The following is a 19,746-nucleotide window of genomic DNA, read 5'->3' as shown; positions in this document are numbered from 1 at the left end:
GGTACAATTCCTGTATTCACACTTTTACTTAAGTAAACGTACAAAAGTATCAGCATCAAAACAGAACACTTGACTTGTATATAGACATTTGATTTTATTGTTGGTCATTGGTGCTTTTTTATGATATGATATTTATATATACACCTATTTTTTCACTAGCTGTGTACATAAGAGTCCTGTCTATTCCTTACTTTTGTTTGTCCAGTTTTATTGTCCCTATAGCTGTTATTTCTATTTCTGTGTAAGTACATTGAGAGAGCTGCATAAAACTGCCGTCCAATTCCCTGTAATGTATGAATGTACTTGGCAAATAAATCTGATATGATACTTAAAGTACCAAACATAAAAGTACCGTATGTATGAAAGGGCTCATTATACAGAATGGCCCATTTTATAATCACATATAGCCTATTATATAATATTACTGGATTATAATTAGTGATGCATTAGTGTGTATTACTTTAATGTTGCAGCTGCTAAAGGTGGAGATAATATTCATTACTTTATCATAACTTATTAGTTGATTCATATTTTCAATTAATAATCTAAAACTGCAAATTAACTAGTAACTAAAGCTTTCAGAAAGTAGCTTGAAATGGATATATCCAAGTAAAGTACAAGTACCTCAAACTTATACTTATGTACTTAAGTAGATGTAGTTATTTTCCACCCAGCAGCTACTGTATGTATAGGAAAAGGACTAGATTAACAATCACATAGAATGAGACGTCTTGCTAAAGGCAAGGAGGAGGCGGTAGCTTAAGCCTAGGCTTAAGAGAGATTTAAATCATTACACCAAAAACTCGCCCAACTTGCTTTCTGGGTCTATGATCTAAATGGTTTCAAAATACTTATCCCAGAATTGGCTCAAACTTGAACAAGACTGAAGACCAAAATAAGGATTGCTGGGGCTCGGTAATACCGATGACATGTTGGATCAAATTCTGAGTAAAGATGAATTATTTAAAGACTACTTCTAGAAAAATGCAGCTTGTGAAATACTTTAAATTGGATTAAACTGTGTCTGATGTATATGGAGGTTGTATTATTTTCTCACCAAAGTCGTCCTCCCATTTTTTAACATTCAATGATCCAATTTAGCAATTTATTTTCTTCGTTCAGGCGTAACAACCCTGTTCTGAAGCTTGTGAACGCAACTCTTTTTTGTCACAGCAGCACTTGTCAACCAAACCCTGAGGGGTCAACATCTTGCTCCTCAGATGTACCGTCTGCTTTTTAACAGTTACACTACAAATATCACAGTTTCATCACAGTTACAGGAAATTGATCCTCTTTGTTCCTGCTTTCCTGGAGTCTTGTCATACCACGTTGGGTTCCGGTTGGCAGCTGCACTGTTTACTGTACAGTCTTTGGATCAAAAAAAAATGTCATATCTTGTTGTTTATTCTGCAGGTCGTGTGCATGTCACTCTGCTCTCTCAGTGACAGTCATAAATGAACCTATGGATTGGCAAACAGTATGCAAAAGTCATCAGTTAAGTAAATGCCAGCTTAGCTTTTGTCACACGGGACAATGAGTACATTCTGTATTAGTCTCGTGTCTGGGCAAGCCTGGCTGGGTGCGGTGTTTACCACATTTTCTGAATACACTCCCACCACTCAAACAAACCTTTATTCTATTTGTGATATAATCTTTATGGCTTCGTAAAACCAGCTTCCTTTCACGTCATGATTCAGAATGATTGAGTGATTTATGCGTGTTTTTACAGGTGTTTTTTGTCCCGAACGTCATCAGTTGTGTATGATGCATTTAAGTGTTCTTTTCTTTGTACAAATGTTCTTAACTGTCTTTTCTTGAACTTTTAAACATCATTATGCTGGAATCAAATTACATAACCTACTTTCTTTGCTTGAACAGTTACCATAGTGTTATGGTCTGTACATATCTCGCTGACACTGATAAATATAGCTGGTACATGTTAGTTTGTTAGTTCACAAAACTGCCAATTTATACAGTATATATATAACGATATAAAGCCATTTTCTGACATTTCACTTATGGTAAATTAACATTATACAGACACAGGCACAGCAGATTTTCAGATATTTCACATGTAAAATCTGAAATATTGTGTGAAATAACTGAATTCACATGTAAAATAAATGTGGGTTATTAAATGTAAAACAGCATTTCATATGTGATGAATTCATATATTTTGTAGGTAAATGTGGTTTACAGACATTTATGTAAAATGTTACTTCACATGTGACCACAGGTACCACTGTAGGTTAGTTCATTGTTAAAGTTTACATTGAAAATATGAATTTCATGTGTGATTTTTCTTTTGTATCTATGCTGCAAAACCTATTTTTCCACCCAGGTAACATTTATCAATGACAAATAGTTAACACTGAACAGTAAACACTGACAACAATATTCACTTTTAGGCTTTTCTGTTTATGTTTAGACAACTAACACCTGTTTCAGGACAGGGAAAGGATTAGTGGTCTTGATTAGATATTGAAAGAGTAAACACCGATATGAAACACAACATCAATTCCAGACAGTCCCAATTGTCAAAGTCATGTGCTTTGTGCACCCACCCATCACCTTTCACTTTGTTGCATATGAATATAATTTGTGGGAGACAGGCTTATGTAAGTGACATGTCTGTGCCCATATTGTTTACTCTGCCCCTATCATCTTAATCGTTCTGGTTAAACCAGCAAGCTCTGGGCCATTCTGGTCCTTTTTGCCTTCATTCATACAATCAACATTCTGTCAGATATTTAACATAAATGTGATTTGTACATTATATTCTGAGTAGACACCTGATGCTTGTTTCCTCTTCTTAAATTTCAAGCATTTTAAATATACCCCCCCAAATCTTTGCTGCCATCTTGTGGCAAAACAGGGCATAGCTGTGACACTGACTACTGGTTATCACTTCCTCTACTCCAATATCTATATGAATACACTTGGATTTAATCTGCAGCGATGAAAACATACTGTAATTGATATAATATATACTAGTGATTCTCAAAGTGGGGCCTGTGGCACTCTGTCAGGGGATCCGTGGAATAATTTGCTATAAATTATAAAATTGTGCTGTATCATTAAAAAGTGCATATCTACAGATGGGGACCATGTGCACCAATAAAACAAGCATATACTGTATATGTTAGCTTTGGTCCACTAGAAACTCTGTTATGATTGTGACACGGTAATAAGTTATTATTATTATTGCTATTATTATTTTTTAAGCTGAAGCATTTACTGAAAGTCAGCTTTAGACTGTTAATTATTAATGTCTAGATTTATTAGCACTATGCCAGGTTTACTAAAGCTCATTTTCTTGACTTGGACTTGAAATGTAGGCTATAAAAGTTGTCGAGTCGAGTCCAAATGCAATTTAAATAAAATGTTTAAAAGAATATAAGTGATATTAACATGATTCAAATTAAAATGTGTTTCTGTTTATCACTATGAAACATGTCTGAAGTATTTGGGTTTAAAAGTTTTATAATACAAACAGTTTCAATTGCGTCTAAGAGTACAAATGTAAGTAAGCCTAAAGTTAATCGGTGTTACGATTGGAAAATGTTCTCCCCTGTAAGAGGTCCCTGGGCCCAAGTAGTTTGAGAACCCCTGATAAATACTACAGTATGCACAAAATCCTCCAATACAAGCTGCAGAATTTTATCAAATATGATCTAGCAAAACAAATCTTTTAAGTTTGTTATATGCGTAAATTAATATTTAAGTAGCACACTATATCTTGATTGTTTAATTAAAATGTGTGGTTTTACTGGGGGTTATGTGCCAGACTATTTCTTGGCTGGACTTGACTTCCTGAGCTTAATCAGTGAGCTTTAGAGATATTGTTAGGTGGATTTTGTTATGATGTTTCCCTCTGTTTATGTTAAACTGGTAGATAACTGGGATCTCTGCATCTAACTAAGCAAGAAAGCAAATAAGCGTATTACCCAAAAATGTAAAATTACTTCTTTAAACGTTGACAGTTTTTTTCATACTGACACTGTGACAAACCTGTGTCCTGTGGGGGTATGAGATGATTAAGGTGAAAGGTGTTTTAATGATACCAATATATTTATTTATCATAATATATTTAACTTTGACTGTCAGTGATATAGGTCAGTAAGTAAAGTGTTGTTCTTGATCTCATTTAAGGGTCAACCATAGACCTTTGCATGGGTCCCCCCTGGCCTTGGGCCCCCTGGCCTTGGGCCCGGGGACAGCTGTACCCTTTGCCCCTGCCTGACAGCGGGGCCTGCCTGTGGCATCATTCCACGTTTGGATGCTCCATCCAGAAAAATCCAAGGTGTCATCTTCCTGTCTTTCCAACACAAAATGATGGACTCAGCAGGATTAACCAAACAGCTTATTTGTTATTTTTCCAACACTGCTTAAATGAGGTCTGTTTGCTGCAACAGCTGTGTACTCACTGCAGCTCTATATTCATGAATCAATTCTAATTCACCTAATTAGCATAATGAATAGTAAATAATCAACTACAAACCCTCGTCCTCATGAACAACAGCATGTGCAGTATGGTGAGTATGTGCAGTATGTTTGGTGCAGCCAATCACTCATCAGCTCTATAATGTCTATTACAGCCCCCCCCCCCCCCCCCCACCCCCCTGCCTCCCTCTCACGCACGCATGACGTACACACGCACACACAAACATGGCGGCCTCTGTTTCACCGCTTCGCTCCTCCTTCAGGATCTGCAGCCCGTTAACGGTTCACCATCACTGCTGCCGGGACAAACTGCGGATGCACAGAAAATGCGAGAGTCAGAGGAGACATCTTCACCAGTCGGTGACGAGGTAAACAACAACCCGGTTATTAAAACAAGTTGATTGCTTTAACGTCCGGTGTTAGTTTGCAGAGAGGATGAAGCTGATGGGATGAGCTGCTTCAGCACCCGGTGAAGGCGTGTGCACCGTCACGTGAGGAAGAGGAGGGTGATTGACAGCAGGTTTCACCGTTCACGGTAGAGAAGGCAGGATTACCGGACAGACCTTTAGCTGAGGGAGTAGTTATTAGAGGTCTGATAAAACCATATTACTGGTAGTGATGGGAGTTCAGGCTCTTTTTAGTGAGCAGGTTCATTTGGCTCAGCTCACCAAGAAGAGCCGGCTCTTTCTGCTCCCAAACGGCTCTTCATTTTACCACTTCTGCCTTTTATAATTCAGCCACATTTAGCTTTAGCTGTTTTGACCTATGATTAGTATGTGTGCACATATATCACTTAAATTATTCACTATAATTATACGAAACCTTATAATTTCCAGAATATCATAATTTTACATGCTGCTTCGTTTCCAACTGTCACTCATCTTGTCTGCTATTTGTGCAACGCAACGCAACGCACAGCACAGCACCGCACAGCACAGCACAGCAACGCACCGCACCGCACCACACCGCACCACAGCACAGCACAGCAACGCACCGCACCTGAGTGCACCGCATCGCATCGCACCGCATCGCACAGCACAGCACCGCATCGCACAGCAACACACCGCACCTGAGTGCACCGCATCGCATCGCACCGCACCGCACAGCACAGCACCGCATCGCACAGCAACACACCGCATCGCACCGCACCACACCGCACCACAGCACAGCACAGCAACGCACCGCACCTGAGTGCACCGCATCGCATCGCACCGCATCGCACAGCACAGCACCGCATCGCACAGCAACACACCGCACCTGAGTGCACCGCATCGCATCGCACCGCACCGCACAGCACAGCACCGCATCGCACAGCAACACACCGCATCGCACCGCACCGCAACGCAACGCAACGCACAGCACAGCAACGCACCGCACCGCATCGCACCGCACCGCACCGCACAGCACTGCATCGCACAGCAACGCACCGCACCGCATCGCACAGCAACGCACCGCATCGCACCGCACCGCACCACAACGCAACGCACAGCACAGCACAGCACCGCACCGCACAGCACTGCATCGCACAGCAACGCACCGCATCGCACAGCAACGCACCGCATCGCACCGCACCACACCACAACGCAACGCACAGCACAGCACAGCAACGCACCGCACCGCACCGCACCACAACACAACGCAACGCAACGCAATGCAAAGCAAAATGACTTTGATTAATCGATTATCACTATTTTTGCTGATTAAATTACAAACTGATTAACCATGAAACCGGTTCAGCTTTATTTGGAATAAGGTGTTAGATATATTTTAGAATTTTACTTCTGTTTTGCAACTTGTGATGTGGTGTGTGCTGTATGTGTGCATTCATTCATGTCTTTACGGTTTACCTCTCCAGGCACGCCGCTGTGGTGATTTCGGGGACAGAGTTGGCTCGTCAGCTCCACAGAGAAATCCAGCGTGATGTGGAAGAGCTAGTCGCTCAGGGCAACATGAGACCCCACCTAGGAGTGGTCTTAGTGGGGGACGACCCGGCCAGTCGTACCTATGTCAAGAACAAGACCCGGGCAGCCAGCATCCTGGGTATGAGCATTGCATGCATTCATGAATTATATGCATAATGTGTTTCATGCAGATCAACAAACATGACATAGATCTACCTAGTGCATCTCACATTTTTAGGTATGCATTAATATATAGATACACATGGATAAACACACTTTTCACAAGCAAAACCAATGTAATGTTCAAAGTCACACAACTGCAAACTGACATGCACATAGCTACATTTTCAACATGGTGTGTGTGTGATGTTTGTGTGCTCTCCAGGTATTTCCAGTGACACAGTGGTGCGGCCCAGCTCGGTCTCCCAGGAGGAGCTGCTGGAGCTGATTGACAAGATGAATCGTGACTGGAGGGTCAGCGGCCTGTTGGTGCAGCTGCCACTTCCTGGTAAACACGGGCGCCACAGCTGCACACAAGTTTTCCACACTGACATCAAAGTTAAACAAATGAGCCGCTCTGTACAGTTGAATTTGCATCTATATAGTTCTTTCCTAATGAAAAAGGAATGTGGAAGCTATATGAAAATTGAACTAAGGTGGCCATAAGTAAATTTCCATTATAGTAAAACTTAAATTAACTTAGATTTATTAGACTTGATTGTTATGCCTCAGCGCCGGCGACAGTGTTTTTGGGTTATCTCTACATCTGTCAGTCCGTCTATCCGGTCAGGAACGTCTGGTGGGAATTTCTTCAAATTTGGCACAAACATCCACTTGGACTCTGGATGAACTGATTACATTTTGGTTGTCAAAGGTCACTGTGACCTCACAAAACACGTTTTTGGCCATAACTCAAGAATTCATATGCTAATTATGACAATTTCACACACATGTCTGATAGGATAAAATGATGAAGCGATGACATTTTGGACATGATATGGATGTAAACTGCAACTTGACTGGTTGGCGGAGGCATACAACCGCGAGGCGGTAATTCTAGTTTAACTTGACTTGTAAACACTGATGAAGTTTGATTGCATGAGTGAAGTTTCTTCTAGAATTTACCCTGATAGGCCTTTCTCACAGAAGACATTTGACTGGTCCTATGGTGCCCTCAAATGAAACTCGTGAGCTCATGTTTACAACATGGGAAGTTGTGTACACAATATGCTTGGCGACAGTGGGCCAGCATCCACAATACCATAAACCTGAAATCAAAGCAGCTAAATGGAATTCAGTCATCATTGGTTCCATTATTTACACTTGTGCTTTTCCTACTTTGACAAGTCAAAGGCCCTTTCCGTAACTCCACATTTCTGTAGACTTTGTCTGAGGAAATTACCCACAATTTATAGCTTTGTGACATTAAACATGTTAAAGAAAAAAAGGTAAACAAAGATGACGGCACATGGGTATTCACTACATTAACATTAAGGATTTAAAATGGAACATAAAAAACACATGAAATCAGAGAGCGTTATTATGTGTAATATCACTGAATATCTGTCCTACTCCCTCTCCTCCTTTAGAGCACATCAATGAGCGAGCAGTGTGTAATGCCATCGCTCCAGAGAAGGATGTGGACGGCTTCCATATTGTGAATATCGGTAAGCTGTGTCTGGACCAGAGATCCATGGTGCCTGCTACACCTGCAGCCGTCTGGGAGATCATCAAACGAGCAGGTAAACCACAGAAACCTCCTCAGCTCCATTACTCAGGACAGATTTTTAATGCTTGTTTCATGGTGTTTGTATTGTTGTTTTTTTTAAACTTGTAGGAAGTGTTAAAGATCTATTCTAATTGAATTGAATGAAGTTCGATATCAAGGTCATATTTAGTGCAACCTCAATTTTGATATTACTTAATAAAAGCACATTTATAGTAAATTACTTTCCACCTAATGTGCTAGCTGTATTGTCAGCCATGTTGGAGTAATTTCGCTCAGCAACTCATGTTGTGTCCATATTCTACTTATCAAACGACAGCACATTTTTGATCTTCACAATATTTTTAAAAGTCAACTCTGGAGGCAAACCGAGGAGCGGGTACATGCTCCTGTCTTTCCATAGCTGACCCACTAGATGGCGCCTAACTATAATTTTTCCCATCTGAACTTCAGATCTAAATGCTCTGGACCACTCAGTCATCTTCTTGACCAAGTAAAGATGTAAATATGCAGGCAATTAAGAACTTGAAAATGTAGTGTTGGAGAGGTCTTTCAAGAATTAAGAAATTATTCAAATCCTAACTATTAGGATATAACTATTCAAGACTAAATTAATCATCTCCTAACCTCTTTCTGGTTCGATTTATCCCCGAACTTAGGAACCTTAGAAACAGCTGTAAAACCTGATATATATCTAGACTGCTTTTCTCTCACTGACCTCCACAACTTGACTTCAATGATTTTTTCATCTAAGCTACTAACAGGCTATCTAGCCCTTTAACTTCTGTTATGATTTGACACACTATAAAAATTTATTTAATTGAACTGAATACACATAATAAAATTATAATATGAGTATATATAATGCCATGAGAAGTAACTCCTTTGTTGCTTTACTCATCAAATCAGGTAGAGGGCGTTGTTGTTCATGTAGAAGCAGAAATAAACCTTCAATCAAAATCTGATTTGTTCACTTAGTTAATTTCAGGTAACTGTTGTTGAGAGGCCTGACTGCTGAGTGGAAAAGTTGTTTAGTTAGTCTGTCAGTAAAAGTGTGTAGGTGCTCCTAGAAATCAGGGATGAAGAGTCTGTGAGAGCATGGGGAAGGTCCTTGACAATATTGGAGGCCTTTTTGGATGTTTATGATGATCATGATGGTATTAATGATAAGAGCCCTCTACTCTATGAGAGACCCTGATGGCTGTTTTCATTATCAGCTACTATCTATCAGCAAATTTCTGCAATTCTTGTATCAGACAGTGTTGAAGCTGCTTAGGATGCTTTCAGCTGTCCCTTTTAAGAATGTGTTGAGGACGAGAGGATGAAGGTTTTTCTGTCTCTCACACACACTACTGGGCTTTTTGGGGCAGGGAGGAATACAGATAGTTGACTGTCAAGTTAAGATGGAAACAAAGAGTCTATGAAATGTTTCCATCTATGGGGATTTTATTTTCCTTAATTTACTTAATTATTCAGTTCTTTATGTTTTTCATGAATTATTTGTATTGTATTGCACTTTACAATATTACAGTATATCTCAGCTTCAAGCTCAATCAATTTAAAATTCAGAAATCCAAGTATCCTTAAAGGACCAGTGTGTAACATTTAGGGGGATCTTTTGGCAGATATGGAATATAATATTTATAAATATGTTTTCTTTAGTGTTTAATCAACTGAAAATAAGAATCATTGTATTTTTGTTATCTTAGAATGAGCCCTTCATACCTACATAGGGAGTGAGTCCTCTTCACAGAGTCTGTGAAGACTGTTAACTTTTCCTGCTTGGGCCAGAGTCTACTAGCTCCCGTCGCCGCCGCTCTCTCTCTTGCTTCACCACTCACTTCCCATGAATGCACACACTCTAAGCACTCTACTCTTACAATAAATGGCTCTAGAGAGGGCCATTCACGTTTTCGAGCCAACAACCTTAGTTCTTCTACACGCTTGGCACTCAGGAGAGGCTTCAGTTTGTTGTAATCTGCAACCTCACCACTAGATACCGCCAGATCCTACACGCTGCTCCTTTAAGGATGAAGCTTGTGACATTCATTCAGGTAGAGAGAGAGAAGAAAAGCCTTTATTTAGTCAGGTGCAGTGTTTAAAAGTTTTTGAGCATGTTGGTTTGAGAGGCTGAGCTACAATACACACAGAGAACACACAGGATTCATGCAAAACATAAAGAACTGAACTGAAAATCCACATAGATGATACAATTTCATTCATACATTCTTAATTTTTGTAGCTGTGTGTTTGTCAGTTGACACGAAACACAACATCAGCAAACTGAAATATCGGTCTACATATATAATATATGCATACCTGTCCTCCCACTATTAATCACTTTAAAGACTTTGCTGACAATAGATGTAGTAAATGTCTCAGGCGCGACATCGTGGTGCCAAGCTGTGGTGCAACGGGCAGAATAACCTCTCTCCAACACGCCTGTTTGATCAGTCAAAGGTGAAACGCTGCCCCGGGCTCTCTCTCTGATGTCTTTGTTTAAGTTATGTTTATCAAATGATTTTGCCAATCAAGTTCTCCTTTATTTCCAGGTGAGCAGTGCAGTCAGTAAAGCATCATTTATTCTGTATGATGTGTTTTTGTGCAGGTATTGAGACGGTGGGGAAGAATGTGCTGGTCGCTGGACGCTCCAAAAACGTTGGAATGCCCATCGCGATGTTGATGCACACCGATCGCAAGCATGAACGCCCAGGAGGTAAGTGTGTGTGTCTTTGCAGGTGTGTCAGCATTGTAATAGGATTTTATTGCTGTTCTTTATATGCAAATTATATTGCACCATCTTGGCTTTCCCTGAAAGATCATCAGAATGTGACCATTAAACAAAGGCTTTAATGACTCCTCCACTTTCTAATCAAACAATAACTGCTGATGCACGTCCTGCCGGAGCCGTTCCAAGAGGAAAAAACCAGGGACGCAGAACGGAGAGTACTAACAGGTTGAGACTTTTGGCAGACGGATCAACGGTCCTTATAAGGGTGTAGGAAGAAGGGAGAGGATTTGGAAAGCTATTGTGTGGAATTTGCTAGATGAAGCAACAGGATATGTTTGACCTGTCAAAGTAGAACACTGTTACAAGTCTGATCATCACAAAGGTGTAAATAACTCCACAGCAGCTGCATGCAACCATAATGTGTAATATTCTGTTTAATAACTGCTGTTTTCAGCTGTCAGGGAAGATTGTTTGAAGTTGTTGTAAAAGAATGCTTTGAAGCAAGCCTTTATTCTTATCCTGTTCGTTAAATAGAAGGCTACAGCCACCCACTCAAATAAAAAACCCATTGACTTTCAGACGAGGGAACCAGAAGTGCTAAAATGCATTTCTGGGTTTTAGGACTTATTTCTGCACCTCTCTATATGTTGACAGTATGAGTCCCTGTTTGGATTTTTTTTGTGTCATGCATAAATAATATGCCCAGCCCGAACAGGCTTATAATACACCATTATTTAGAAAATAAAGAAAAGACAAACGCAGAAACCAGAATAGCAGCATAAATTAAAAATAATACTAAACAAATAAACCATCCTGACGTTTTTTCCAAGCTTGAGAAACAAAAGTAGCCAACTTATAAGCATTCAAATTAAATAGCCGTTCCATTTTGTCATTATCTGAGCACCATCTGGATTTTGAACATTTCATTTAAAATAGAAGTTCTTAACTCATCATAGTATGGACAATACAAAAGAAAATTTGATTCATTTTCAACTTCTCTTAACGTGCGTACTTCGCACAACCTGTCATCCTCCTGGATGTTTTTAAATCTATTCTATTGAAGGTTTGGAAGTGAACTGAGGATTTTGTGGTCATACTTTTGTAATGTATCATAGACTGGTGGGCCAACAGGATACCTTATTGTGTTAAATTGAGTCGAGCTTTGAATCAAGTTTAGTGATTGGTATGCTTCCCACTGAGCCAATTAGGGGCAGGATATGTAAGAGCCATATCTTAAGAAGCATAAACGAATATATTCTGAAGAATGTAAATGTTATTTTTCTTATTTAGGAACTGCATATGTTTTCTTATTAATTTGTAGCGCTCCCGTAGATATATATATATAATATTGTTTGCACAGCCCGTTGTCAACACACCAAGTTTACTTAGATACTATCTGACGGACATGTTTTTACTCAGACCTTCCATAAGGCATTTTATTGAAAACCAGCAAGTGAAAGCATGTCAACATGTAACCCAGATAACATCTTTAAAGATGTTGAACCTGCATTCTTAACAAAGCCCCACAGATTTCAATCTTATCTGCATTTTATATCACATTATGTCACTGAAGTAGAATTGTGTGCATGTTGGAAACTAATGCTGTTACGCTCTACTATTCCTCGAAGGACAAGGCTAACTGAATGTGCATCGACACACCCAACGACGAGGTCACAAAGCTGATGAAGCTAAAAATAAACACCTGCTGTAACTGTGGCAAATACACTCTGCTAAACTTCAGTACTGTCTATTGAAGGAAAAAAGACTTTTGTATGAACTTTTATGGAGTTTTAATGAGTTAATTTTCATTTTGGGGTCAGTGCTCTTCTTTTTTTCTTTCTCTATCTTACACACACACACACTCACACACACACACACACACACACGCAAACAAACACACCCACACACGTACACACATGTACATACACGTCAAATGAGGTATGCGTCCTGCTGTGACTTGCCTCTCCTTCCCTCTCACTCTTATCTTTCTAGAGATCCTCCCGGTGCGATACTCCTCTCTTCCTCTCCCGCTCAGTTGTGACTACGCAGGACGTCATCATCATGTTTTACATGAAGATTACTAATGCTGCTCTTCCTCATTGTGTCATTACGGACTAAAAGTCATCACCCCACCACCAACTGTCACTTATGAGTCAATATCATAAACAAGATAATGATAAAAATGCTACTGTAATTGAGATATCCTCCTCTGAAACTCAATAAAATGGAGGTGAATGTTGTACCGCTCGCAGCACTACACACCCTGAGTGAAAGCTGATTGCTTCTGCTTTTCCAAGCATGTAAAAACTCATTTATTTATTTTTTATATACTGTGGCATGTTTTTCAGACTATGTACTGCGGAGTGAACGCGCAGTGTGATCAATCAATCCCTGTTTCTCCCTGAGCTGTGAGCCAGACAGATAAATAAAATAAAACAAATAAAAACTTTTTAATTAACTTTGGTAACACTTGATTTTACATGGTAATTAGGTGATAATTAGCAAGTAACCTACTTGAAATTTCTTTGCAATTACTGCCAAATTACCTCAAAATTGATAAAAAAAAATGACTATTATAAACATTACTTAATAATTATATTCTTCTAGAGCCCAAATAGGTGGTTATTTATTTAATACATTTCCAGGAAAAGAATACAAAGGTAATTGATATGCTTTATTTCCATGTCTGCTGGTTAATAGATAATAATTAGAAAATAAGTTATTTGAAATTTCTTAAAAAACTCCCTGAATCATGACATTAGCTACCAGTCTTCTATTAGTTTTGGTTTTCCACCTCCGATGAAGAGCAGTGCACAGCAGCTTCTCAAGCCTAAGGGTCCTATTTTAACCATTATATGCTATTTTAGCATATAATTATTAAATAATGTTTATAATAAAGAAATTTTCTATAAACTTTGAGGTAAATATTGGGATAATTTGGCAGTAATTTCAAAGAAATTTCAAATAGGTTACTGGCTAATTATCACCTAATTACCATGAAATTTGCGGACCTGTAAAATGAAGTGTTACTTTAACTTTCTTGCCCACAATTGTGAAAAACTGACAAATCACATAATGCATAAATGATAAAAATGTACAGGCTTCAAGTCCACTTGTAATATTCATCAACAGGTTCTTAAAGGTTTAAATGTTACCTCATCTTCATTTCATTTCAGCATTTTATTTGAACGAAATGTCTACTTTCTCCTGGTACTTTAATGAATGGCAGTAAATAAAATAGCAGCTGATAATTTAAACATGGCAGCTGTTTTATAAACTGGAGTTTGTGAGGTTTAGAAAATCTTAATGATCTTCAGGTACATGGCGACGGTCCTGACTCACTTGTGTGATAAAGTGCCTCTCCTATTCCCCCCCAAAGGTTGATGTTATCTCATAAATGTGTAATAAGTTTCACTGGTCTTTATTGTAAGCACGCCTCAGGAAACCCTAAAACACATGTCATTGTTAGTCAGGATAACCGTCACTGTCTGCTGGTTTCAGACGGACTGTTGCTTCAATAATACGTAGTTCCAAAAGAGACACTTGTTCCACAAACATCTGTTGAGTGTTTTATTTATAATTTTTCACAGCTTTAAGCAGATGTGAAATTTAATCGTGGCAGAAATGTCTGTTTCCTCTCAGGTGATGCCACAGTGACCATCGCCCACAGATGTACACCGAAGGAGCAGCTGAAGGAGCTAACCAGCCTGGCTGACATCATTATAGCAGCTGCAGGTAATTACACCCCAGACACCAATAAAACACACATCCCTGTCTGTTCATTTACTGTCTAAGGAGTGATCACCAAAGTGACATATCTGATACAGAGAAGAGTCTTTCTAATTGATTAAAGGTAGGGTTGGTAAAGATTTTGGAAGCACTTTTTGTTATATTAGTTTAAATTCATTCATTACACCCCGACAGCAGAAAAAAATCAGCTATCTGTGGCTGTCTTATTGCGCGTCACCGGAGTCTTCACAGCTCTGAGTACTAACAATAGTCATGTTCACGCCATGTTTACGTTCATAATGACAATTTTGGGGGAGTGGTTTTGGAGCGAGGCCTGAAAAGAGTTGTCAACACTGGGCTGGGTTTTTCGGTTGGATAATTATAATAAAATCTAGTGTCTAGCTAGTTTCTAAAGGTCACTGACCCTGCCTTTAATAATACAAAATTGTGCGTAGGGTTTCACAACATATCAGTCAGCTTTAGGGCTGCAACCAACAATTATTTTTCAGTTATTCTGCGGTTTATTTCTCAATGACTCACAATTTCTTTTACGTCAAAGGTGCATCTGTTTAACAGGCTATTTCTGTTCAAATGTGGCCATTTAAAGCCAAATTTGAATGGAATCAATGAAGTTCAATTAGACAAAAACTAATTTCTCTCATTTTCACATAAAGTTGCAGTGCGACAGTCTGTGGACTACAGGTAGCCCAGCAATGTCCGTTATAATAACCTGTTTTATTATAAGCGCAACTACAATAAAGACATTAAGTCAAAGATGAACCATGTAATGTAAAAATCGAATGGACATTTTGTCTTAGTAAAAACTTTATCGTTCATCTTTTTTTTCACTTTCAAATAACTGTATTAACTAATAATGTGAGTGCATCCACTGTTGTTGTTTTCCCTTAAAGCACTGGTTTCCAACCTGGGGGTCCCGACCCCCATCAGGGGTCACCAAAGCTTCACTGGGGGCCGCCAGGCCTCCTTGATTTTAAGGGGTGTAAGACAACTTTTAAAAAGAAATATATACAGTTTGGGATGGATTTAATGGATTATTATTTAAGATATAACAGGATAAGGGCACGGTGTTGACAGAGCCTACCCTCTCTGCTGTCTCGTCCTGCATTAGAACAGTACTCAGTTAAAACAACCAACGAGCTGATAGAACAATGGCCAAGCATCAGGGAGACGAAAACACTGAATCTGTCAAAAAAAGAAGCCTATTAAGTATGAAGGATTGTTAAAAAATAAAGAAAAAACAGACAAAGAATTGTATTAAAAGTTCCTGAAAAAACAGGAAACACATCTCAGATGCAATATTCACATGAAATAATCTGCTTAAAATTCATCAAAATTGTTTAATCGTTTTACACAAACTTCCTGCAGTTCTTGCGTTCACTATTTGGGTTAAATGTACAGTTTATCAGTTGTTCTGTAGTGTTATTGTTATGCATTGAATATAATATGAAACATCCATAACATTTTTGTTTACTCAATGATAGAACATTTTTTTTCTTAAGAAAAAAGGTAGGGAACCACTGCCTTAAATGACCATACTTCCATTCATTATTCCATTAACTACAATTTAGCATTACAAATTAAACACATTTCACTCCAAAGGAAGTGATTGTGTTTTTCATGGTATTACCAGCCTCGAGTGAACACTCCTTACACCAGTGTCAGATGCTGTTTCATTATGTTGGAAGTGCCACAGAGGGAATTCCGGGGCCTGTTAACGCAACCAGGAGGACACATTGTGAAAGTGCTTACGAGCCCTTACATGAAGGGATGGCGTCAAAATAATCAACAAGGACGTTTCAGCATATTTACTTGTTCTTCTGCTCCGACTGTGGATTACAGCTTTCCTGGAGAACAATAGTGATGTGTGGCAGCTGGAATGTGAGACGATCAATCAGCGCAGGGCCGCAGTATCTGTCGAAAGACTCTCTTTAGTAACTGTGTGTGCCTTAGGGGGTGCCCTGTTTCACTTCCTTTATAATAAATAGGATGTTTCCTGATGACTAAAGGCCGCTCTCTGGGAAGGGCACTTCATTTTCTTTTCATCCAACTGTCAGGGTTGACAGTTGACAATACACAAGTGCATTTACATTGCACTGTAAGATTGATTGATCTCCAGACTTTCACTGTTCAACTGTCAAAAACTGTTTCCATGTCACATGGGATTATTACGCATCTGGGTTTACTGCTCTGTTGAGGATTATACAGTAGTCTGGGGTTAGCGTGTCAATGAGTTCCTCTGATGTCCGTGTGCTATAGGAGTATTTTCTATAGCTGGTACTTATTTGTTATTTAACTCAGACGTATTCCCATTATTCAGTAGCTATAGTTGCAGTCTGAGGAATTTAAATTGACAGCTTTCTGGCAGCCGTCTTCAAGTGGTTATCAACATATATACAGTACACAACACTTAAATATTCCTGTAGACAGTCAGCTGAGGTGTCGTCTTATTCTGCTCGGCTGAATTCCAAGGTTAAGTGGTAATTTGTGCACAAGAATGTGTGATTAAAAGGAGATGACAAGCAGAAATGACGTACTGCTCAGTGAAACTTGTGGGTTATTTATATGTGTTCTTTACATCGGCGTGGTGGCTGGAATAGGAATGTCATGGAGGCGATAGATGCCCTTTCAACTGAACAAAATAGTTTTTGAGGTTTTAAACTTCAAAAACGTCTGGTTGTCTGAGTCAAGTCGACATGTTCAGCAGCAGGAGTTAGTGAGAGGGTTCAACAACAAAGCAATGTAGGTTTGAAATAAATGTTCGTAATCATCAGTTCTGCTGAAAAATGAAACATCCTTGAGTTACGAACCGGGCAAACCGACCTTGGGGCCTCAGACCCTCAGGTGCCCCCCCCCTCCAAAAAGCTCAACATCAACAGGCATGGTAAGGGGCAGAGGTTGGGTCCTGTCTTGAAGAGGAGCACTGTGTCGAAATCTAGTTTTAAGATCAAACTTATATCATATAATATATTGCTCGTAAGGTGGTGCATATTAAATTAATTTGTTTTTAATCAGATTACCACAGGTAATTTTCCAGGAGTAATATTGCACAGAGACGGGGAGGAATGAGGGGTTAGTAGATTAAAGGTACAGTGTGTAGGATTTGGCAGCATCTGCAGATTGCAACCAACTGCCGCCGAGTGAAAAACCGTTCGCCTCGCTCAGAGGCCATCTTTGACCATAATAACACTACTTTATGAGCAACGGAAGTGTGACGACGGCTGGCGGTACCACGGTTTTGCAGTCTGCGGCTCGTGTTAGTGCATTTTCATAAGCGTGTCGGAGAACTGCGGTGGCCTTCAGGTAACTTAAAAATGTGAAAGGCCCTCTCTAGAAACATGGCGGACCCGCTCCCTATGTAGATACATTGTTAGTTTCAGGTGATTATACACTAATGAAAACATAGTTATGAATATTATATTCCATTTCTGCCAATAGATCCCCACACTGTTCCTTTAACCCACGGGTTGCTGTACTGCAGCTGAAGTACTCGTCTCCATGTAATGGTGTAATAGAGATACATGTTTTTTTCTTGGAACAATAAATGAAACTCTTAAAATGATGAACTGTAAACCCCTCCGTGGTTCCTGTGCGTACTGTAGGTGTTCCCAAGCTGATCACAGCTGATATGGTGAAAGAGGGCGCAGCCGTCATCGACGTGGGCATAAACCGCATCCAGGACCCCAACACGGGGAAACTCCGGCTCATCGGGGACGTGGACTTTGAGGGTAAATAATCAAAAAAGTTCATCACAAATTTCTTCAGAAAATTAAACAAATTGTTTTTATGAACGCCTACTTAACCACCAATATTACCCTTTGGCAACCTTGCATCACTTTTTGTGCGTGTGAAGACATCCACGCTCACCACAGTAATGCTAATTAGATTGATAATCACTTCAAAGGTTTCAGATAAAAACAGGATTCCTTAGAAACGACTCAGTTTACTGTATGTAATGTAAAGGTCAGTCTTAGCTCTGGTTCTTGGTATAAAAGCATAACTTAATTTCATGTTAATTTGTGTAGGAGTGATGGAGAAGGCCGGTTTCATCACACCCGTTCCCGGTGGCGTGGGTCCGATGACCGTCGCCATGCTGATGAAGAACACTGTGACCGCTGCCAGAAACGCACTGATGCATTAAACACACACACATTTGTTTTATTGAATGATATACAGCACAAACAGTGTATGCAAACACACACATACACACATACATCAGTTCATTTAGGTTTACACACACTTTACCAAACATCCAACATACTTTGATTTAAACATCCACAAGCTCAAGACTCAATACCTGCTGGGAAACTTACTTGATACGTACTTTATTTATATTTTATTTATATTTTATTTATTTATCTAAGTTATTTATTTCAGAGTTCACTTTTTAAGAGTTTAGATTAATATTTTTTCTACTGAAGTTGTTTTTGGTTCATTTTTTAACATTCCAGATTCACTGGAAAAGGAATATTAAATGAAAAACAATGCTGTACCAGTACTACAATATCTGTCTTTTTTTCTGATTTACAGATGACTTATTTTGTCTTATTTTGTCATTTTGTAAGAGAGAGAGAGAGAGAGAGAGAGAGAGAGGTATGACATGCAACAAAGGTCGTCAGCTGGAGTCAAACCATGGACATTGAGGTCATGAGGTATTAAAAGAACTGTTTCCTCTTTAGTTTATTCCACAGAAAGCAATTTCATGCATCACACAGTTCTTCCTGTTAAAAACCTCGTTGACATCAGATGTTGAAATCACCAAATGAAAAGTGAAAACGATTCAGATTATTATTTTTGAAAGGGAAGAGAAAGGGTTTATACACATACATAATTAATGCTTTTTAGTAATGGCTAATAAATACTTTAGTAATGCTTTATATATTAGTTATGAGAATTAAAGCAACAGTGTGTAACATTTAGGGGGATCTATTGGTAGAAATGGAATATAATATTAATAAGTATGTTTTCTTTAGTGTTTAATCACCTGATAATAAGAGTCATCGTGTTTTCATTAGCTTAGAATGAGCCGTTTATATGTACATAAGGAGCCGGCCGTCTCTCTCTCTCTTGCTTCACCACTCACTTCCCACGTGTACACACACTCTACACTCTGACTCTACTATTCTCCAGATGACCTACGCTACTCTTACAACAACTGGTTCTAGATAGGGTCTATTCGCGTTTTTACGTCGACCACC

The 19,746-nt window shown here is 39.2% G+C and overlaps 1 protein-coding gene across 2 annotated transcripts; it reads left to right on the top strand.

Moving 5' to 3' along the window:
• Positions 1-4,625: 4,625 nt before the first annotated feature.
• mthfd2l (methylenetetrahydrofolate dehydrogenase (NADP+ dependent) 2 like) lies at positions 4,626-19,046 on the top strand. Of its 2 annotated transcripts, none has more exons than XM_037776724.1 (8): positions 4,626-4,811; positions 6,299-6,483; positions 6,730-6,852; positions 7,934-8,086; positions 10,679-10,786; positions 14,444-14,536; positions 18,151-18,276; positions 18,574-19,046. In XM_037776724.1, the coding sequence occupies exons 1-8, from the start codon at positions 4,669-4,671 to the stop codon at positions 18,687-18,689; spliced, it is 1,047 nt and encodes a 348-aa protein (XP_037632652.1). In that variant the 5' UTR covers positions 4,626-4,668; the 3' UTR covers positions 18,690-19,046. The 2 variants fall into 2 exon arrangements, with proteins under 2 accessions (XP_037632652.1, XP_037632653.1); XM_037776725.1 differs by lacking the exon at positions 4,626-4,811 and adding an exon at positions 4,874-4,978.
• The last annotated feature ends 700 nt before the right edge of the window (positions 19,047-19,746 follow it).

This window comes from Sebastes umbrosus, chromosome 8 (assembly GCF_015220745.1).
Source record: "Sebastes umbrosus isolate fSebUmb1 chromosome 8, fSebUmb1.pri, whole genome shotgun sequence".
In the NCBI taxonomy this organism is placed as follows: domain Eukaryota; kingdom Metazoa; phylum Chordata; class Actinopteri; order Perciformes; family Sebastidae; genus Sebastes; species Sebastes umbrosus.
The sequence above is the reverse complement of the archived record's forward strand: the minus strand, read 5'-3'. Positions and strand labels throughout refer to the sequence as shown.

Bases quoted from the DNA above. Each gene is read 5' to 3' on its own strand.
- mthfd2l (XM_037776724.1), top strand. From the start codon at position 4,669: ATGGCGGCCTCTGTTTCACCGCTTCGCTCCTCCTTCAGGATCTGCAGC. The intron at 6,484-6,729 runs GTATGAGCATTG...TGTGCTCTCCAG, and splicing joins CCGGGCAGCCAGCATCCTGG to GTATTTCCAGTGACACAGTG. The intron at 10,787-14,443 runs GTAAGTGTGTGT...GTTTCCTCTCAG, and splicing joins CAAGCATGAACGCCCAGGAG to GTGATGCCACAGTGACCATC.